Below are 22,886 nucleotides of genomic sequence, written 5' to 3'. Positions count from 1 at the left end.
TCTCTGGAGCTCAGCCACAGTGATCTTTGGGTTCTTCTTTACCTCTCTCACCAAGGCTGTTCTCCCCCGATAGCTCAGTTTGGCCGGACGGCCAGCTCTAGGAAGGGTTCTGGTCATCCCAAACGTCTTCCATTTAAGGATTATGGAGGCCACTGTGCTCTTAGGAACCTTAAGTGCAGCAGAAATTTTTTGGTAACCTTGGCCAGATCTGTGCCTCGCCACAATTCTGTCTCTGAGCTCTTCAGGCAGTTCCTTTGACCTCATGATTCTCATTTGCTCTGACATGCACTGTGAGCTGTAAGGTCTTATATAGACAGGTGTGTGGCTTTCCTAATCAAGTCCAATCAGTATAATCAAACACAGCTGGACTCAAATGAAGGTGTAGAACCATCTCAAGGATGATCAGAAGAAATGGACAGCATCTGAGTTAAATATATGAGTGTCACAGCAAAGGGTCTGAATACTTAGTACGATGTGATATTTCAGTTTTTCTTTTTTAATAAATCTGCAAAAATGTCAACAATTCTGTGTTTTTCTATCAATATGGGGAGCTGTGTGTACATTAATGAGGGAAAAAATGAACTTAAATGATTTTAGCAATTGGCTGCAATATAACAAAGAGTGAAAAATTTAAGGGGGTCTGAATACTTTCCGTACCCACTGTATGAAAGTCATCATTCATTTCAGCATGATTATGCCATTATGAAGTGATTTTGCCAAGAAAAACATCTTTTGTTGATCCTGGAACAACATTCCTGTCCAAAAACATAGTTCCATACCCCTAAACCTAACCCTACCCATAACGTATCCCTAAAATCAGAGGGAAATGGTATGTGAATAAGAATGTTGTAGAAACTCCTAACCCTTGATTTAAGCCTAAAGTTGACATTCCTATCCCTCAAATTTGACTTTTGAAGTCGGCATTTATGTGATTAAAGTCGAGTCGACGATGACTATTCTCTGATGACGTCATTAATGAACAAATAAACCTGAATCTCAAGATGATACTCGAACGCTGGTCGCCTTGTTCACAGCTATGGCATATGACACAGCGCTGCCCACAAGGCTATTGTACATAACAGCTTATTTTTATCAGTTCTTTTGTCTTTGGGTCATCATATTTCTCATAGATTTCTGCTCATTCTAAATCAGACACAGTTAAAGTAGCACAGTAAAGATAACATTCATATGAATGCATTAGTGAGAGAGCGATTGCGTATTGAAAAGTTTAGAGTTTATGTCAAGTTTAGGCTTACAACCAGGGTTAGGGTGCTTGTACGTCAGTCTTATTCACCTATCATTTCCCTCTGATTTTAGGGATAAATTATGGGTAGGGATAGGTTTAGGGGTAGGAATAGAGTCAGGACTAAATTTTCAGACATGAATGTTGTTCCAGGTTCAACAAAATATGTCTGAAAATGTACTTACTTGGCAAAATCATGGTGACCAGTCTGTGCAACCCCTACCAGTTTGTACTGTACTTGGTGAAATCACGTTCACCTAAGAAGCTTCCAGCAGTCTGAATGCAGACACAGAAAACAAAATCTACATCTGCATAAAGTATACTATTCACGAATGTCACGATCAACCAGGTGGATTCGCTCAAGAGGGACTCCTCTAATTCAGCACGTGCCATGACACACACAGACACATTGCATAATTGGATACACAATATTTCCAGATATGTGTTGCCGCATGATAGGAGCCACCTGTTCATTCATCTGAAGCAAGAGCTCAGGTGCAGGCCTCATTTGCACAGCTGTGTGTGCTGGAGACAGGCCAGTGACCTGTGTTCATCTGTGATCGTCCATATTAGATTAGAAGCCCCATCAGTAAACTCATCACACGTGAGTATTACACTGACCTCTCCAAAAGACTCTTCAACCGTGACCTGTTATGTCAGCACAGAGATGGCTCAATATAAAAACAATGTGTCTGCCAAATGAGGACAGATTCTAATTGAACTACAAGCAAGTCAGATTAAGATTTTTAATCTAATTTACAGATGCAGTTTATTTTTCCTCCTTAAAAACAGTCCCTAAACGTTTCCCCTTGCCTCAGTAAACATTGCATACTGAATTATGAACATCTCTATCATTAAATATGCAACCAGCATGTGACATGTGGTATTTTTGTCCTGTACTTGCACCATCAGATCAAAAACAAAGGGCACTGTTTTTCCCCAGTTGTTTACTGCGTCTAGCTTCTGAAACCCTCCAGCTGATCATACAAGGTTTATAGCTGGCAAAGGTTCATAACGACATGTGAAATGTGAGTTCTGAAAACTTTGGTCATTGTCCTGCTGGAGATGCAGCAGTATTCTAACAGCTGAGCTAACACAGACACAGGCCGGCTGCTGCTGGCACCCTTGAAATGCCTGGCGTCATTGGGTTCAAAGCCACTATGGTGGATTCTAGGAAGCATTGACGTCCTTTCTAAAAAGAAAAGGGATGAATACTAGCAGCGCAATGATGAACAATAAGCAGCATGATAAACTGTATAATAAAGAGGATTCCTCTGCACTCTAAAAATGCTGGGTTAAAAACAACCCAAGTTGGGTTGAAAATGGAAAACCCAGTGAACGGGTTGTTTTAACCCAGCGGTTGGGTTAAATGTTTGCCCAACGTGCTGGATAGTTTTATTTAACACAACTATTGTTTAAAAATTCCTGTATTGCTTGACTATGAACCCAAAATATGTTGGAAATTAACATTTATTAATGTTTAATAAATTAACATTTATTAATTTTAATGAATCATAATTAAACAATAAACATTTATTAAATTGCTTATTAATAAATGTTCACCTTTTAATTATTGTTGTTGCCTCTAGTAATTATGTGTCTGATTTTTAATTTCCAACATATTTTGGGTTCATTTTAGGCCAGCCTTATAGTAATTTTTAAATAGTTGGGTTAAATAAAACTGATCAGCAGGTTGGGCAAACATTTAACCCAACCGCTGGGTTTGTCCATTTTCAACCCAGCATTTTTTAGAGTGTGTATACATTTCCCAACTGTCACTATAAAATGTTGACATCAAAAAATACAGATAAGACCACCAATATTTTGACTAGATATATATATATCCCTCTATGGTACGGTGTTGCCTCCAGGCAACATGGTCTATTTTAGTTTGTTTTTAATAAAATAAAGCACAAATTGATTGATCAAGCATATCTCAGGACAGAATAACTCAAATACTAATCAATAAAAGTGCAAAAAAGGCCAAAACATGACCAACAGGGGTCCATTTTGTGTCCTGTTTCAGCACATGTGCACATATCACATGACTCCATATTTTCTCCATTGAAAAGTGCTTTTTTCACTTGTTTGTAACCATTTAATCACCCACAAAAAATATGAGTCACCTTCACTGGCAAGTAAAGAAGTATTTTTAAGTAATTTACATTATATATCATCAAATGTTTTAGAGAAAATAACAAAAAACTGTGTGTTGCCTCAAGGCAACATTGTACCATAATGGAATCGCATAAGGCCATACAGCCATAATAGGTTTGAATACAAATGGATCATATTTGTAAGGAAAAGAGTTAGAATTATCTAAATATGTTGGCATTTTCACATGATTTCGTAATGTACTTATAAGAATACTAATTCACATACTATATGTGCATATATTATGATCTGCACATTTTCTATAGCACTTCAGAAAGGTATAATACACAGGTAGCATTGGCGGTTGATGAGGGTGATGATGAGGACTTAATGAGGGGTCATACTGTAATGAGGAAGATCAGAATCAGAATCAGAATCAGAAAGAGCTTTATTGCCAGGTATGTTGTTTACACATACTAGGAATTTGTTTTAGTGACAGAAGCTCCACAGTGCAACAGAGTAACAGCGACAAGACAAGACACATAATAAAAAGAATAAAATAATAATATACAAATTTACAAGATAGACAAAGTGCAAAAAAAGCAAAAGACAATATATATTATAGACAAATGTACATACAATTATGTGTGCAAATTGAGATATAAATAAGTGTTTTAAGTAAATAATGTGTAATAGTGTTGTGTGTTCCGTGTTTGTCAAGTGTTCATGAGATGGATTGCTTGAGGGAAGAAACTGTTCCTGTGTCTGGTCGTTCTGGTGCTCAGGGCTCTGTAGCGTCGACCGGATGGCAACAGTTCAAAGAGGGAGTGTGCTGGATGTGAGGGGTCCAGAGTGATCTTCATTGCCCTTTTTCTCACTCTGGATAAGTACAGTTCTTGGAGAGTGGGGAGGGTTGTGCCAATGATTCGCTCAGCAGACCGGACTACCCTCTGTAGTCTTCTGAGGTCAGATTTGGTAGCTGAGCTGAACCAGACGGTAATTGAAGTGCAGAGGATGGATTCGATGATGGCAGAGTGAAATCAGTGACAATCCGTGAATGAATTCATTCGAAGATGAAATCAGTGACAATCCGTCAGGGAGAGACTGAGGGTAAGAGAGAAGATGGAGATGAGGATGAAGATGGATATGATAACTTAATATAATAACATAAAGATATGATGGTTTGGTAATACTTGCGTTCCACTATGGTACAATGTTGCCTGAGGGCAACAGCTGGATATAAAATGTTACTTTTTATTAAATATGAAACTTTTAATACATTAAAAACTAGATAAATATGTTTAAGTATCTAGTTAAAGAAATGAATGTTTTCAGTAAATATATTTCTTTTTTCTCCATGAAAATGCCAAATGTTTAAATTTTTCCATTGTGGTACAATGTTGCCTCGAGGCAACAAACTTATAAAAATTAAATAAATTAAAAAATTATGAAAATGTTTATTGATATTGTTAAAGTGTCCAATTTTAAGCAGGAAAAACAACACAAATAATTTTTTCCTCATTGATATCATATTGCGTACCATAGAGGGATATGTATATATATATATATATATATATATATATATATATATATATAGTGGGTTCAGAAAGTATTTTTCACTCTTTGTTATATTGCAGCCATTTGCTAAAATCATTTAATTTTTTTTTTTTTTTCCTCAGAAAAACACAGAATTGTTGACATTTTTGCAGATTTATTAAAAAAGAAAAACTGAAATATCACATGGTCCTAAGTATTCAGACCCTTTGCTGTGACACTCATATATTTAACTCAGGTGCTGTCCATTTCTTCTGATCATCCTTGAGATGGTTCTACACCTTCATTTGAGTCCAGCTGTGTTTGATTATACTGATTGGACTTGATTAGGAAAGCCACACACCTGTCTATATAAGACCTTACAGCTCACAGTGCATGTCAGAGCAAATGAGAATCATGAGGTCAAAGGAACTGCCTGAAGAGCTCAGAGACAGAATGAAAAAGTTGATGTGAAACATCTGAATACTTTCTGTATACACTGTGTATATATATATATATATATATATATATAAATCAAAATCTCTCCACTGTAAAGCATTGTCCATGTCTCCCATAAGCTTTAGGTTATGAGTGAATCTGGAGGAAATGGTTAACTGCTTCCCTCAGTCTGACACATGGATCCTCTTTCTTGTGGTTTGAGAGACAACAGACCTGTGGATCCCATCGTAGAGATTCAGGATGAATATGCATGCTTCTAATTACATCAGGAAATAATGAGGCAATAAGGACCCTCTGCCCAGCACCGACTGTTACTCACTCATACACTCTCTCGTTTAGTGAGCTGTGCTGTTGGGAACATTGTGACAGGGCCAAACAAAACATTGGCTGCATCTGAAATCACATACTTCCCTACTATATAGTAGGTGAAAAACAGTATATAACAAAAGAATGGCTGAATCACAGTACTAGGCAAAAAGTACTGAAGATTCTGAAGTGTGCATGAGGCCATGGGAGAGGATTTGTGAATGACACAAAGCGATGGAACTAACGCTGGTAGGTCACATGATAATGACAACATGGCGAATGTAGTACATCCAGATTACATTCGTACTATATAGAGCATACTGTTTTAGCAGTCGTGAAGTAATTACTTACTCAAGGGAGTATGTGATTTCGGACACAGCCAAAGACTCTGACCACAGCAAAACTTTAGTGGTCATATAAGAGTTGTGACACAACTGATACACTGCAGTGTTATTTTAGTTTTATCAATATTTTGAATCAGCTTTTCTTTTTATATTTTGTTTTATGTAAATTTTAGTTTAATTTTTCTGTGCTTTTGTCATTTTAAGTGATGGTACCTTATAAACATGATAGATAACATGGTACTGAATACATTTCAAAGTATGCCACGGCATTCCCTAGAGAAAAATATATATTTTCACATTTATTTTGTGCTAAGTATACTGCAAATACATATTTATGTGCTAAATAAAAATACCCTGCAGTTGTACTTTACTGGTATACTTAAAGTTATACTTAAAATACTAATTTTGTACTTAATGCACTTTAATTGTGTGGAAGTAGTACTGTATGAAGGACGAAACCTGCAAAAACAATAAATAAATTAATACGCAAATAAATAAATTCATAAATAAATCCACAAAATTATAATATATAATATATAAATAAATGTGCAAATAAATACATAAATAAATATATACATCCACATATCCCTGCATAAATAAATAATTAAATAATCTCCTTGCACATTTAATTAACTAAATAAAACAAATGTTCGGAGAAATAATAATAAAAAAAAAAAGTTAAAGGAAATGCTAAGCTGAAAGTTGACTTTTTTACTTTAAACCATTAATTCATTTTTAATGTAGCTCCGTATTTATTTTTCCTTGGCGCAACATGCTAATGAGAGGGTGTCAATCAAACATCAGAAGGCGGTCTGTATGCCGCCATTGGCTGATCGTTGTAAAAGCACCATTGGCTGACAAAGGGACCGTCTACAAATTCCACTCACAGTTCAAAAATATAAACGTCCAATCATTCAGTACACAATTATTTTTAGAAAGAAATTACTGTAAGACACCTGTGTTTTTTCGTGTTCCAAAGCTTGCAATACATTCCTAGTGACCAGACTGACTTGCTACAGGTGAATAATGCAAAATCTAACCTGTAGTATGTCAGTCTTTCCACTAGGAATGTACTACAACCACTGGAACTTGTAAATGTCATTCGTTCATTTGAATGAATGATTGGACGTTTATATTTTTGAACTGTGGGTGGAATTTGCAGACGGTCCCTTTAGCAGCCTAGGCGAATATGCAGCGAATATCAAATCAAAAACTAACTTTACTCTTTTAGCGGACAAACGGATTTACAGCCACATCAAATGTAACTGCTAACTGACCTAAAGCGTGTATAGATGAATTCTGAAGAGTATATAATCAGCAGATAGTATACTACTATTTTCAACAGTGTCAGCCAATGGTGGCATAGACACCACCTTCTGATGTTTGATTGACACCCTCTCATTAGCATGTTGCACCAAGGAAAAATAACTACGAAGCTACATTAAAAATGAATAAATGGTTTAAAGTAAAAAAGTCAACTTTCAGCTTAGTATTTCCTTTAACATTTTACCTTTTTTTTTTTTTTATTTCATTTAACATTTTTTTATTTACATTTGTTTTATTTAGTTAATTATTTATATATTTATTTATGAAGGAATATGTGGATTTATATATTCATGTATTTATCTGCACGTTTATTTATGTATAATTTTGTGGATGTATTTATGTATTTATTTATTTCCATATTTATTTATTTGTTTTTGCAGGTTTCGTCCTCCATAGTACTGAGGTCCAAGTGAAGATGTAAAAAATATCTTGCATTTAAAGACTGATATTATACACAGATCATACAATATTAAAACACTTTTTAGGCATAATATTAAGACGTGCATTGTGCAATAAAGCAATACTCCAAATGAAGTTTAATTATAATCTGTAAGTCTTAAGTGATATGTCAATAAATATGTTCATGGATTTGAAGTATACTTAGCATGAAACAAATGTATTTTAAATAGATTTTGTTATAGGTGTTCAAAAAACAAATGGTTCGGTTAAGAGAAACAATACAAATTGCATTTCCTGTCAAGAATATACACATTAATTTATATGAAAAAAATGTTCATAGACATATCTCAGTAATTCATCATCATATTTATTTCAAGGTGTGCTAGAATTGTCCACATTCACTGCATTTCAACAATAAAATGCTAAACCTTTTAGTCATTTAAATCACTTAAAATGCATTTGAAACTTTTGTTAAGGTTTAGCGTAAAACACCTAATCTATCTACCTGTTTTACAGCCCTGTCCCCATTTTTCCTAATGATATAATTACAAAAAACAAAGTAAACAGTTGGTCTCATATGTAGCTGATTTGAGGTAGGGCTGGTATGCTTTGTGGCACGTTAAAAAGTTGATACCTGAGCCAGAAAAACTATTACAAAGAGTAAAAGGCACTGGTGGAGAAAAAGTGCAGTGGAAACCTTTGAACATAGCAACACATCCCTTTGAATAAATAAATCAAGGCGAAAGATAGTCCTTGATTCAACTGAAATAGAAACAATAGACAGAACAACAGCAGACCGGGAATAAAAAAAAAAAAAATCAAAATAAAAGGTTACAGTGTCTTTTGCAGTGGCTGTTTCCATTTAAGTCTTTAACTGTAGCAAGGCTACATGAAACATGATTGGTCTGTATGAGCCGTGATTGGTCCACTTGATTGCACCACATAGATATTATATTGCTTTTGATACGAGTTTCCGCATCTGTGGGAATTAAGAATCTGGCACGTGATTTTCACTTTTATCTTAGCGAGTTCTTCTCCAGTAAACAGCAGCTACAATGAACGCCACCGCAGCGATGCAAGACACGGTGCGCCATCTTGACACGCTGCGGAAAATGCCCTCCTGCAACACAGGGCAGAGAAAGCATTAGATACACGCTGCATATGAACACAAGACCTTTAAAGGATTAGTTCACTTTCAAATGAAAATTAGCCCAAGCTTTACTCACCCTCAAGCCATCCTAGGTGTATATGACTTTCTTCTTTCAGAACACAATCTGAATTATATTAATAAATATCCTGATGCGTCCAAGCTTTATGAGCGGGACCAACGAGTATGAAGCTGAAGAAACTGCATCCATCCATCATAAATGTATTTCACACGGAGGGGGATAATAAAGGCTTTCTAAAGCCAAGCGATGCATTTTGTGTAAGAAAAATATCCTTATTTAACAAGTTATGAAGTAAAATATCTAGCTTCCGTAAGATCGTCTTCCGTAATCAACGTAAGAAGAAAGTGTAATGCCTCTCACAGTTCAAAACGTTTACACTATGTCCTAAACCTTCCAAATTCAACTTACGAAAAACTTGCGCTTTTTTTGTAAGTTGAATATGGAATATGGAATAAGTTGAATATGGAATATGGAATATGGTATGGATAGATATTTTACTTTATAACTTGTTAATTATGGATATTTTTCTAACACAAATGCATCACTTCGCTTCAGAAGGCCTTTATTAACCCTCCGGAGCCGTGTGAAATACATTTATGATGGATGAATGTGGATGGAGACACTTTCTTCAGCTCATACTCGTTGATCCAGTTCACTGCCATTATAAAGCTCCGATGCATCAGGATATTTATTAATATAACTCTGTGTTCATCAGAAAGAAGAAAGTCATATACACCTAGGATGGATTGAGGGTGAGTAAAGCTTGGGCTAATTTTCATTTTAAAGTGAACTAATCTTTTAATGACATCCATCAAATGAAGGATATTTTTTGCACGGATATCGAAGTGCTAATGAGATCAGAGAGTGACGTGATTTTCAGTGAATAATGACTTATTAAGGGATGGGAATTGAAAGGAGTTTAAAGGTGAAGTATGTAGTTTTTGCGACACTAGTGGCACAAAAATACGACATATTTTGCAAATGCCACTTTCGCGCATCGCATCGCACCTCCCTCAACTCAAACATCACAAACACAGCTCTTACGGGTGCTTGTGAAGGCAAGTCTCACCAGGTAAAAGTGTGCTACTTTCAATAAAAGGTCCAACATATTAGGATTAGGACTGGAACGCCACTTCAATATAATCGATTACTCCGATTACGCAAATTAGTCGTGCTGTTTACATTCTCCCGGGAATGATAAAAATCAGCCGTTATTACAAAAATATCAAGCCCAATCTAAAGTGTGGACATTTTTCAAACAGAGACCGAATAAAATGGTGCTCTGCACGCTCTGTAAAACTACAATGGCATGCAGCAGCACTTCTATACAGGAGCATCTGAAAAAGAAACATCCTGGGGTTCTCCTACCTCAAAACGACAAGACGGCAGTGCAAGTATTTGGATTATTATAGTGAAGATTTATACGGCACTAGAATAAGGTTGTCAGTCTCATATTTTGTGCTTAATACAGCTGAGTTCATACAGCCATCTGGTTTTTACGAGCTGCCACTTAAACGTACTCTCTGCAACCGGTTACAAAGCATTTAACTTTGTTGTTGGTCATTTAAAATATTTAATGGATGAACTCACGCCTCGATTGCACTTTATTTAATTACGTGCTGTCAATTGTGGTAAAACTTCACGGTTTTATGGATACCGCCATGTTTGATACCGTCACTTTGGTTGACGCAATTGCTATGGTTAGTTAGAATGTTGTTGTGACATCAGAACATATTCAAGCAGCTATGAATCGTTAGATATTTCGATTTATCGAAAAATATTCTATAGACTAAAGGACTGAACAAATAATCGTTCACTCCAGCCCTAATTAGGAATACTTTTAGCCGTGTCGCTATGCGTCATGAACAAGCGTGCCACACAAGTCCTGAAAAGTGAAGCCAAAGCATCTTGATCGCCCCCAGGTGGTTGGTTCCAGTATAGGTCATAAACCCCACCCTCCCCATGTAATTTAATGGGACGTGAGACAAATTAAACAATTAAATTACACTTCAAATAATTTTTTTCCAAAGATGGTTTCTGTCAATTTAGGTCATTTTTATCATGCTGATTCAAGATCAAGTGTTCATCTTTTAAAATTAGTTTGGTTTTAGTTAGTTATTTGATGCTATAAAAACATGGGTGGTACGTCTTGATTGACAGCTTTTCTGAGCGAAGTAGTCACTGAGGCAACAACTGATTTTCTTCTGGATTTTCAGGATGAGATTAGAGCTTTAAGTTCTACATTTCCATAACTGTTTATTTTACACCAACAGAAAGAGTTATTCTCCAGTAAACTGTACTAAACGATTGTGCGGGGGCCTTGATAGCACGCGGCTCCACTTCATGCTCACTACTGCGCAGAATCGGGTCCTGAATCAGGACATATTGGGACATTGGCAGCTTCACTTTTCTACAATGAAAGTGAGTGGAAGTGCTTTGTCCATTTTTTTTTACAGTCTATGGTCATGAGCAAGCAATTGAGTAGAAGAACATTGTCTACAACGAATGTGAGAGTCTCGCTTATAATAAATCCATTCAAATATGCACCGGCATATTTTTAACATGACACGCCACAACTGTTTGAGTCTGTCGACACTGGAGACAAGTAAACATTATAAACTGGAACATTTGTCTTTCTGAATGGGTGCATGATGGTATTGTGTCCATTATAGCGTGTAGCATCGCAATGCACCGTTTGCTTTGATGTGTTCATGACCTGTTCAGTCTTTGATGGTCTAAATGCAGCACATTTTGGCTTGCACTGAATGTCTTGTCCCACGTAACAGGTCAAACACCCTCTGGCTCCGCCTGCTACAGTAGCCACGCCCCAAACTCTTGCTATTGGTTAAGCTGAAAAGTGATTGACAGATCTGTGTGGTTTTGATGGTGCCTGGGAGACTCCATTTTTACACTTTTGGGGGAGAAAACCCCACGAATGGCATACTAATAGTAGTCAATGAACAAACTGGGTTAAGATAATGTATTTTAACATACTTCACCTTTAACCATTCTGTCCCATTAACAATTATTTTTTTGTCAATGCAGTCCATTCTCTTTCATTCCATTTAAATACATGTACACATTTAAATCTATATATTTTAGCGTGTCACAATCAGCGCAGTTTTTGAATCGTGCACAGATTTAAAAGAAATCTTGCGATCAAATAAATTGTTATATGTTGATATTGAGGATTATAAAATCTATAAGGCTTGGTTCAATTTATAGCAATTTGGTGTAGTGACAAGACTAATTTATATTTGGTAATGTGCATCACTGCCATGGGTAAATTCCCTAGTGTGCAAGCCAAAAGCAATTGTGACAAGGAATGAAAAACTTGGATAATGGGGGAAAAAAAACCTTGGGAGAAACCAGGGGGGCAGTTCTCCACTGGCTATACAGTCAAAAAAATAATGTCAGTTATTAAGTAGACATGTTACTACACTGATTGAATTGTAAGATTGGTGGCACATTCCCCTGCGCTTCAATCTCTAAAATACTATAAACAGCAGGTGCCTGATCCTCCTCAAATCCCCGAAAATGAGGGTCAAGCATACAAGCGTCATATCTCCTCCCTCCCTGGGTTTGCATTCTTCAGGCTCATGCTGCTTAGTGCACTGTAAATACTGTCACATGTTCAGTATATGGCAGTTCTCAGGGCCACAGTATGCTCCATGACGCCCAAGTGTTTGAAGTCTAAACCCAGCACCCCACATTCTGCTGCCTTTATGATCATATGTGCGCTATTAAACTTGAGTGGCCCCGGGAAATGCAGCCAGCCCAGTGGAGGCTCTGCAGCGCACATGCAAACCGCATCTTAATGATGTATGATAACGTCAAGAGATGAGATGCAAAATTAGACATTCTTGATATATATTTTCCAGATAAAGAGGTGTAAGAATCAGATCAGTGCTACCTAGCCGTGTGCCATTCTGGGTCAGTGGGTTTGTGTGTCTGGGTATTCCTAGACAGGATGTGTCTGGGTTTGTGCTCATGTACTTCCTGGCTCGAGTGGGTGAGTGTCTCTGTGTGTGGTGGCCCATGTCTGGCTCGACCTGTGTGGCTCCACATGGGTGGCCAGACAACACACACAAAAACAGCAACTTACCCATCCTCCTTGCTGTCTGATCCAGGCAGAAATGTTTTCCTTGATAAACTGTAAAACCCAGCTAATGATCCTCTTGATAATTTCAAAGTGGTTCTGAGTCAGAGCCTAGAGGAATGAAAAGTAATCATGTTTTTATACATCTGTATTATCCAAAAGAATACACATCTTTAAAGGGTTAGTTCGCCAAAAAAATTAAAATTCTTTCATCAATTACTCACTCTCATGTCATTCCACACCCATAAGACTTTTGTTCATTTTTGAAACTCAAAGATATTTTTAAGGAAATCTGAAAGATTTCTGTCCCTCCATTGAAAGTTTATTCACCCAAAATGCTGATGATCGTAAAATAAATCCATATGACTCGAGCGGTCTAATCCAAGTCTTCTGAAGAGACACAATCACTTTATATGACTGAGGCGGGGCCGAGAGCCGTGAGAGCGGAGCGAGGACGGTGGAACGAGTGTTAATGACCTTCTTCCCATATCAACATACCTCATAACATTGGTAAAGTTCAACACTGGTCCTCTCTCGTCCTTCACTGTCGTCGCTCCTCTTTTTATCCTTCCGAACTTCTCCGTGAGTAATTTGATACCGGTACGCCATGCAGGCACTGCTTATTAACATTTGTGCCACCGGCCTCACTCTGCTCTCACGGTTCTCAGCCCTGTCCTGCCCGCCACAATGATGAACAGATTTAATTATCTTATATTATTTATATAAAAGATAATTTTATTATATAAACACTGATCAATGAACATACATAGAGCACTCAAATATGGTAAACGGAAGCTCAAAATGCTTGCTTGATGCGTGAAAACAAACCTCATTGGTTTTTGGGGAAGCTCAAATTTGCTGCCATGACGAGCGAGAATGAACCTCATTGGTTTTTGGAGAACCTCAAATTTGCTGCTGTGACACGCAAGAATGAACCTCATTGGTTTTTGGGGAAGCTCAAATTTGCTGCCATGACGAGCGAGAATGAACCTCATTGGTTTTTGGAGAACCTCAAATTTGCTGCTGTGACACGCAAGAATGAACCTCATTGGTTTTTGGGGAACCTCAAATTTGCTGCCGTGACACGCAAGAATGAACCTCATTGGTTTTTGGAGAACCTCAAATTTGCTGCCGTGACGTACGAGAATGAACCTCATTGGTTCTTGCAGAAGCTCAAATGTGCTGCGTAACACAAGAATGAACCTCATTGGTTCTTGCGGAAGCTCAAATTTGCTGCCATGATGCATGAGAATGAACCTCATTGGTTTTTGGAGAACCTCAAATTTGCTGCCGTGACACGCAAGAATGAACCTCATTGGTTTTTGGGGAAGCTCAAATTTGCTGCCATGACGAGCGAGAATGAACCTCATTGGTTTTTGGAGAACCTCAAATTTGCTGCTGTGACACGCAAGAATGAACCTCATTGGTTTTTGGGGAAGCTCAAATTTGCTGCCATGACGAGCGAGAATGAACCTCATTGGTTTTTGGAGAACCTCAAATTTGCTGCTGTGACACGCAAGAATGAACCTCATTGGTTTTTGGGGAACCTCAAATTTGCTGCCGTGACACGCAAGAATGAACCTCATTGGTTTTTGGAGAACCTCAAATTTGCTGCTGTGACACGCAAGAATGAACCTCATTGGTTTTTGGGGAAGCTCAAATTTGCTGCCATGACGAGCGAGAATGAACCTCATTGGTTTTTGGAGAACCTCAAATTTGCTGCTGTGACACGCAAGAATGAACCTCATTGGTTTTTGGGGAACCTCAAATTTGCTGCCATGACGAGCGAGAATGAACCTCATTGGTTTTTGGAGAACCTCAAATTTGCTGCTGTGACACGCAAGAATGAACCTCATTGGTTTTTGGGGAACCTCAAATTTGCTGCTGTGACACGCAAGAATGAACCTCATTGGTTTTTGGAGAACCTCAAATTTGCTGCCGTGACACGCAAGAATGAACCTCATTGGTTTTTGGAGAACCTCAAATTTGCTGCCGTGACACGCAAGAATGAACCTCATTGGTTTTTGGGGAACCTCAAATTTGCTGCCGTGACACGCAAGAATGAACCTCATTGGTTTTTGGAGAACCTCAAATTTGCTGCCGTGACACGCAAGAATGAACCTCATTGGTTTTTGGAGAACCTCAAATTTGCTGCCGTGACACGCAAGAATGAACCTCATTGGTTTTTGGAGAACCTCAAATTTGCTGCCGTGACGTACGAGAATGAACCTCATTGGTTCTTGCAGAAGCTCAAACGTGCTGCGTAACACAAGAATGAACCTCATTGGTTCCTGGGGAACCTCAAATTTGCTGCCGTGACGTACGAGAATGAACCTCATTGGTTCTTGCAGAAGCTCAAACGTGCTGCGTAACAAGAATGAACCTCATGGGTTCTTGCGGAAGCTCAAATTTGCTGCCATGACGTACGAGAATGAACCTCATTGGTTCTTGCAGAAGCTCAAACGTGCTGCGTAACAAGAATGAACCTCATTGGTTCTTGCGGAAGCTCAAATTTGCTGCCATGACGCGCGAGAATGAACCTCATTGGTTCTTGCGGAAGCTCAAATTTGCTGCCATGACGCGCGAGAGTGAACCTCATTGGTTGTTGCGGAACCTCAAATTTGCTGCCATGACACACGAGAATGAACCTCATGGGTTCTTGCGCATCAAAAAAAATCCAGTTGAGCTTCTGTTTACCCTATTTGAGGGCTCTGTGTACATTCACTGATCAATGTTTATATGTGAATAAAAGCCTAAATTAAATCTGTTCATATAAAGTGATCGTGTCTCTTTATAAGACTTTGGATTAAACCGTTCAATTCAAATGGATTTATTTTACGATCTCTTTATGAACATTTTGAACTCTCAGAGTTTTGGGTGAAGAGACTTTCAATAGAGAAACAGAAATCTATCAGATTTTATTAAAAATAACGTCTTATGGGTTTCATTTTTGGGTGAACTAACTCTTTAATAAATCTGATTAACAATATTAACAATTATGAAGACTTTGCAGTAATGGAGTGGGTTTTTTTTTTTTTATTATTTTATTTTCTTAATAATGCAATGCCATAGACCCTTTGATTGAAGAATTCACATTTTCATTTAAAATGATTGAAAGTTTAATCACTGATTTAATCATGAATACCACAATGCTGTTTTGAAATAAAAGGCGAAATGACAGTTTTACCTGGTAAATGAGCCTATACGCAAGGTGAAACAGTGCCACCACGCGTCCCCAGTTGATGCCATCCTCAAAAATGCTCCTGGCCACCGTCATGAAGACGTCCTGAGCGCAGTTTGCTTGAACAGTGCTGATGAGACTGTGAGAGGGAGAAAAAAAAAAAAAAAAGTATACTTATTGTTATGGGGTTCCCAAACTCTACAACCACAACTTTTTGAATAAAATAGCATCTGTATGGACAAGTACCTGTTTTTCAATGTAAATGGTGGAACAAACAGAATGATCTCTTTTAAAAGAAAATGCCATGTGTAAAATTACTAATAATATTATAGGTAGTCATAATTGAATTGTGGTTCTCAAAAAACAAAAAAACAAAAAAAAACATAAGGCATAAACTAAGTATTTTTAAAGGACAGTTCACCCTAAAATGAAAATTAAGTCATCATTTATTCACCCCGGTGTTGTTCTAATGTTGTATGCCCTTGTTTCTTTTATGGACCACAAGAGAAGATTTTTTTTTTAAATGTCCTGCTCATGATCATCCATATAATAGCAGTGAATAGGGACCAGCATCAAGCTTTTTAAAAAAATATGCAAAAGTATCACAGAATGATTCCATGGGACAAGTGTTATTCACATTATTCCTGACGAGCCTACTGTGTTTTGAGTTATGGGTGGCAATTCCGGTTTGGGGAACTTCCATTCAGAAAGACTGAAACAAATCATGAGGTTGCCCAATAAATAAAGCTTATCCGTCAGTTTGACTGAATGAGCTGTCCATTTCCTTCATGTTTATCATTTCAGGAAAATGACTTAATGCTTAGTAATTTAATGTGACATGTTATAACAAGAATATCTATGGTAAGAGCGCTTTTCAGTCGCTGCATTCTTTTCCTCATGATTATTTTCTTTTTTTCCCTTTGCATTCCACTGTAATAGTATGAAAAAAGACAACATATGCTGCACATTTGTTGTCTGTTTTCCCAATTTAATTTACGACACATCCTATTAAAAATTCACTGGAATGCACGAAGAATCTCTCGTTTTTCTCCTCCATCACGCAATGCTGAAGTTAATGAACATTTTTGATTAAGGCAACGTATGATACATAATACAGATATATATTACTAAAGTGATATTTAACCCATCCATTATTGCTGTGTAAATAATCGCACTTTTGGATTATTCATGGTCTGTTTAACGTACCTTGTTGATGCTTTTAAACTTTTAAATGTCCTTTTAATGTTTGATGGTTGAAGGAAAATAATGTCATCTTATTGTACCCAGTTTTAAAAAAACGTAGTATTGTGTTCATAGAGTGAGCCTTTCAATGATTGTTTACAGTTTAAATGGGTGGTTGATTATGATTTCACTTTTTTAACTTCAGTTAGTGTGTAATATTGCTGTTTGAGCATAAACAACATCTGCAAACTTACAACGCTCAAAGATCAATGCAAAGGGAGATATTTTCTTTTACAGAAATTGCTTTTTAAAGGACTACAACAAACAGCAGGTAGGGACTACAACAAGCTTTTTCCCAGGTTAGTGACATCACAAACCCTAAATTTTACATAAACTCCACCCCTGAGATCATGCAACAAAGGGGGTGAGGCCATGTTGGGCTGCTTTAGAGAAGAGGAAGAGTTGTTGTAGTAGAGTGTTGTTACCATGCCGTCACTTTACGCTGGACTGCTTCACAAACGAGGGTCAATTCAACGCTGGATAGTTGAATCAACTCCACAGCGACTACAAAATTTATCCACTAGCCATTCTAAAAGTTGTAACTTCTTCCTGAGTCTCTCCATCAGTGTCGACTCCGGTTTGAACAATGTAAGGCTGAACACCGTTACTGACAATCCTCATTCTGTCATTCTGACTCATAAGACAAATGGAGTTCCGGTCGGGAGACATTTAACTCAGTAAAGAAAGTACACGGATACTTTTTTGGGATTTCTAGACATTGTATTTCATGTTGCGCTTTTGTTCATCTTGATTTCTTACAACTTGTGTGCTTTTTCTGGGTGAGACGGAGTCAATGTAGCCGAATGTAGCCGTGCACTGAAGACCAATGCCAAGGTCAGAATTCTCGTTAAATGTTAAATTTTTTTTAAATTCTTCTTTTGTGGTTCATAAAAGAAAGAAGGCGCCATTAGAACAACACCAGAGTGAGTAAATTATGACTTCATTTTCATTTTAGTGTAAACTATCCCTTTAAAAGAAATATCAACAGCTGATGTTTTAGTAAAGAACACAGTTCTTGAAAACTCTGGAATCAAAAATATAACTGTGTTTAATTTCATATATTGAAGCCAGTTTCTGTTAATAAAAAAAAAAAACAGATTTGTCATAATTACAGGTCGGAAGATAAACCGCATAATAAATGTCTGTTGCAATGTTCAATGACAATAAAGATAATTTGGTTATATTAGCCAGGACTGGAATTAAGACCCTGTTATAGCTTACATTGCAGGCTTTTGAATATTATGGTGGAAAAGAGGGGGCCTTCGAGTCAAAAAGTTTGAGAACCACTGGATTAGACACTGAAGTTGTGTACTTGTCTCCCATCAAAAAACACTTATATTAAAAAAAAAAAAGACAAATGAGCTGAAACAAAATTAAAAACATACTGTTGAAGCTCAGCATTCTTGTTAAGGTCATCGGCTATCTTCAAAAGCTGACCTACAACCTCTTTGATTTGAGGATCATCTCCATCCTGAGGACTTCCTCCCAGATCCTCATGTCTCACATGCATGGATGGATCCTCTACAGTAACTCGTTCGATAATATACCTTCATGTAAGAGAGATGCATTCATTCACACAAATTCATAAAATACAACATGTACAGCAGATGGCCTATATAAAATTGAGGATTACATGAGTTTACCCTCTTAGCAGAACAGCACCCTGCTCAAGGATTACATCATCCATGACATCTGCAAATAAGGGGGAGAAAAATATGAAATTGAGTTTATGTGAGTTAACACTGGAGCATTTTAAATAGGAAACCAGGTCAAAGTACAGGAAGCAATCTTTGTATAACTGGGCGTGATAATGGGGTGAGAGGGTATTATAAATGTGGTGAACAATGACCTCCCAACTTCCTGTTTTGATACTGGCTGGTTTATGTGATAGGTCATGCCACAGGTTTATGAGAAGGTTTGTGGTGTAGCCAAAGTACCAAAATATTTATTCTCATTTCTGTTTTCCTGTCTTCTAGTCAACTCCTTGGTTAAAGTTTGATTTAATCTCATCTCAAATAGCTTTAAAGTTAACATTTTCATTTCAAATAATAGCCTTGTTTTAAGGGCATATTGGCCCTTTTTCTTGATGTCATTAGTGTCTGAATGTGAATTTGTTGTAGTGGGTATTTTGTTTGCAAAGAAATTGAACGATTAGTAGTTTAAAACAAGGGTTTTCAATCTTAGATGCTACAATGACCCACCAATTTACTATAATACTGCACTATAGTTTCTACTATATTACTGTATTGTTAGATGTATTTTTATAGTTTCATGTCTAAAGACCCATCATAAATCAGATAGTTCAAGTCCTTGATTCTGATTGGTTGAGCCATGTTCAAAGCCTTTGTAAATCACTCTACAAACATACACACGTGACCTCTTTACATCAGTACAGCTGCGCCACTACACTTCCATGAATTGTGTATTTCAGCAAAATTAACTGTTTATTATTTATATATAAATATAAAGTATGAGTGACCCCTGCTGGCGTTATGTTGCATTATTCACCTTTAATGTTGAGACTACGCCCTGGTCTAAAAGCATTCAAGTATGTGTTCTATAGCATTCGAGTATGAGATGTGAAGGAGCATATGATTGGTTGGACCAAGTGAAGGAATGCAACCTTTTCATGAATATTTGATAAGATCTGCTTTGTGGGTAGAATGCTTATGATGCCTCAACAGACTTTCTAGAATTTCTTAGGCCCCGTTTACACCTTTTGGTCAATCGGATCACAAGTGGATGATGTTAAATACAAGTGTAAACGGGGTCTAAAACGTTCATTTTCGACCACTTCCAGAGGTAGTCGAAAACGCATTCGACCAGATTGCTTTCGTAGTGTAAACACTCATGTGGTTCAATGTGTTCGAACAGCCGCAAAAGACTGACCTACTGTACTGACCTAATGCGTGAACATTATGGCCAGATGGGATTTAAACTTGTAAAATGTACCAAGCACAATGTTCTCTCACCATTACTGATTTCTAACACGCACTCGAGGTGTTCGGAGTGGTCTTGCCCAACACGACGCTTCAGTTTTAACAGTGAAAGAGTGTGAGGCAAGATATAAGTAAACATTTAATATTTAATAACTGTTTTACAACAGAAATGTTAAACAACTGGCAGAAATATCCAGTGATGCAAAACGGCAGATTTTTAAATTGAAAATATAGGCTATCATTTACATGATTTATGTAATTCATAACTAACACGACAAGACAAGAACATATCGGACCAGTGGTTCTCAAACTTTTTGACTCCAACAATATTCGAGGGTGACATTCGTGACTTTTCCAGTCATTCATGATTTACTGGATAAGGATTACGGACAACGACTTTCTACGAGATAAAATATTTTAAAGCTTAACATAACTAGAATTCTGTAGCCATTCTAGCTAGCCTCTGTTTTGTTTGACAACACTTCGAACGTCAACAGGAAGTTACATCCACCCAGGATAACTTAGAGCACCTTTAAGTAAAGATCATGTTCCATGAAAATATTTTGTAAATTTCCTACTGTTAATATCAAAAATGCATTTTTGTGAGTGGATATGCATTGCTAAGGACTTCATTTGGACAACTTTAAAGGCGATTTTCTCAAAATTTAGATTTTTTTTTTTTGCACCCTCAGATTTCTGATGTTCAAATAGTTGCATCTCCAACTATCTTGTCCTAACAAACCATACACTATTTATCCAGCTAGCATATGAAATATAAATCTCAATTTCAAAACATCGACCCGTATGACTGGTTTTGTGCTCCAGGGTCACATTTGTTTGGTGGTGGATTAAAATGAGAAAAATCATGATTTTGAGTAGTTTTAGCTTAGTTTAATGCTCGTTTTGTCTTGTATTTGTATAAAGCATCTTGGATGTTTGCTGGTTGAGAACCAAAAAATAAATAAAAGCATAAAAATGTATTTTTTTTTTTACTTAACAGTCAATTCTGATTCTTTCACTATTGGTAGTATAGACCAGGGGTTCCCAAACACATTCCTGGCTGGAGCCTCCCAAGCACTGCACATTTGTCTGACACACTCATTTCAGGTCTTGGAGTCTCGACTAATGAGCTGATGATCTGAATCAGGTGTGTTAGAAGACCTGGGAAAACATGCAGTGTTAAGGGGAATGTGTTTGTATAGACAACCCCCAAAGATTGATTCAAAACACAAAAAGAGATTGCATGTTTGTTGCCATCTACTTGCTTATTGGTGTAAAAAAGGAGGGTCACTGAACAAATTCAGAAGTGAATAGACTGAAAACATTCGAGTCACCACTGTTTTTGACAGGCCAGAAAAACCCAAACACGCCCCGCACGTATACGTCACACAATTCGGTATGACATCAGAGGAAGTAAAACTTTGTTGTTGTTTTTTTTTGATATACAAGCAATAATTATTAGTTTCTTGCTCATTATGCTTATTGATCATAAACTGACTGGTAATAAAAATAAATAAAAAGAAAGGTCCATAATAATTTAAACAAAACGCTAAACACGAAATACAATGAACCCATTTAACTGAAAATCACCATATATAAATCAACATAATATTCGTTCAGTTTAGCATGAAGATTTTCAGAAGAAAGAGTCTTAAGTCACCGTGTGACGTCACGTCGAGTGCAAAGGCTGGAAATGGATGGCTAGTTCACAGAAGTCACTGTAATTCGTTCAAAAGTTGTACCTCATCTTACCTTCACCACCTGTTGCCCCCTTCAACTCGTTTTCGTCTGTCCTCTCTCCATTGTTGGCATCTGCCATGGCTTTATTCAGCGCAAACACCGCCCGGCTCAAGTGATAGCTTTGCTAACTAGCCGGACCAGCCTAACAATATCTGAATCCGCTAAATTCAGTTTCCAACCATACACAACATAATATAGTCACGTTATCGACGCTTGTGGTTATATATCTTCTTCAGGAGCACCATTAGAATGATAAAACATGATAAAAAAGTTAAAAAGTAGTCGAGTGGTTTTAAGAAATGTTCCACCAATCCATAAAGTCGCTTTAAAAAAAAAAGCCGAGGAAGTAATGCGGAAATGGACGCGTCAGGCGCGCGCTGCGCTAATAAGAGCTGATTCGCTGTGCCAAAAATAAACCACAAACATTCATCTTCCCGTTATATTAATTGTTACACACCAAGCTGGCAAAGAAACAATAATTTGTCATTTTGAATGTTGTATTTAGAACATAGTACAGAACAAGCCCACAGAAAATAAAAAGGCCTAGTGTAATTTATTAGATTCAGAATTATATTAATTGTCCTGGTGAAGCTTCCAGTGCACAGAACAAAATCAAAATAAAGATAATACAATTACAAAGATAAATTAAAAAACAATATACTCATGAGTCATTCCAACCGTGAGTCCTTCTGACCTTTTTCAGTGTATTTTATCTGGGTCAAAAAAATATATTTTTAAAAGCTTTTTGTATTAATTGAAATGTCTCCTTTAATAATGTTTAAAAACATGACATACATTTTATCTTCATATTA

At 37.0% G+C, this 22,886-nt stretch overlaps 2 protein-coding genes across 5 annotated transcripts; both read right to left on the bottom strand.

The window, feature by feature from the left end:
- Positions 1-4,235: 4,235 nt before the first annotated feature.
- zgc:153993 (uncharacterized protein LOC767645 homolog) lies at positions 4,236-22,483 on the bottom strand. 4 transcript variants are annotated; one of them, XM_048186186.1, is made up of 7 exons: positions 22,087-22,457; positions 19,039-19,087; positions 18,781-18,942; positions 16,160-16,292; positions 13,471-13,647; positions 12,979-13,083; positions 8,052-8,824 (listed from the first exon to the last, which is right to left on the bottom strand). In XM_048186186.1, the coding sequence occupies exons 1-7, from the start codon at positions 22,151-22,153 to the stop codon at positions 8,726-8,728; spliced, it is 792 nt and encodes a 263-aa protein (XP_048042143.1). In that variant the 5' UTR covers positions 22,154-22,457; the 3' UTR covers positions 8,052-8,725. The 4 variants fall into 4 exon arrangements, with proteins under 4 accessions (XP_048042146.1, XP_048042144.1, XP_048042143.1 ...); XM_048186187.1 differs by lacking the exons at positions 8,052-8,824; positions 13,471-13,647 and adding an exon at positions 4,258-4,441 and having other exon boundaries at positions 22,087-22,455; XM_048186188.1 differs by lacking the exon at positions 13,471-13,647 and having other exon boundaries at positions 22,087-22,452.
- On the bottom strand, positions 13,655-15,406 carry LOC125265751 (protein PRQFV-amide-like). The gene is made up of 2 exons (XM_048186185.1): positions 13,909-15,406; positions 13,655-13,800 (listed from the first exon to the last, which is right to left on the bottom strand). Exons 1-2 carry the CDS (start codon positions 15,309-15,311, stop codon positions 13,677-13,679), a joined length of 1,527 nt encoding a protein of 508 aa, XP_048042142.1. The 5' UTR covers positions 15,312-15,406; the 3' UTR covers positions 13,655-13,676.
- Positions 22,484-22,886: the final 403 nt, after the last annotated feature.

This window comes from Megalobrama amblycephala, linkage group LG3 (assembly GCF_018812025.1).
Source record: "Megalobrama amblycephala isolate DHTTF-2021 linkage group LG3, ASM1881202v1, whole genome shotgun sequence".
Lineage (NCBI taxonomy): Eukaryota > Metazoa > Chordata > Actinopteri > Cypriniformes > Xenocyprididae > Megalobrama > Megalobrama amblycephala.
Note: the sequence above shows the minus strand (reverse complement) of the source record. Positions and strands in the feature narration are given on the sequence as shown.

Excerpts from the sequence above, each read along its gene's own strand:
- zgc:153993 (XM_048186186.1), bottom strand. The coding sequence starts at position 22,153 with ATGGCAGATGCCAACAATGGAGAGAGGACAGACGAAAACGAGTTGAAG. Across the intron at positions 19,088-22,086 it reads GGGGGCAACAGGTGGTGAAG|ATGTCATGGATGATGTAATC; the intron begins GTAAGATGAGGT and ends CCTTATTTGCAG. Across the intron at positions 13,648-16,159 it reads CGTATAGGCTCATTTACCAG|GACAGGGCTGAGAACCGTGA; the intron begins GTAAAACTGTCA and ends TGTGGCGGGCAG.
- LOC125265751 (XM_048186185.1), bottom strand. The coding sequence starts at position 15,311 with ATGAGGTTCATTCTCGTACGTCACGGCAGCAAATTTGAGGTTCCCCAG. Across the intron at positions 13,801-13,908 it reads CTTCCCCAAAAACCAATGAG|GTTTGTTTTCACGCATCAAG; the intron begins GTTCATTCTTGC and ends AAAACCAATGAG.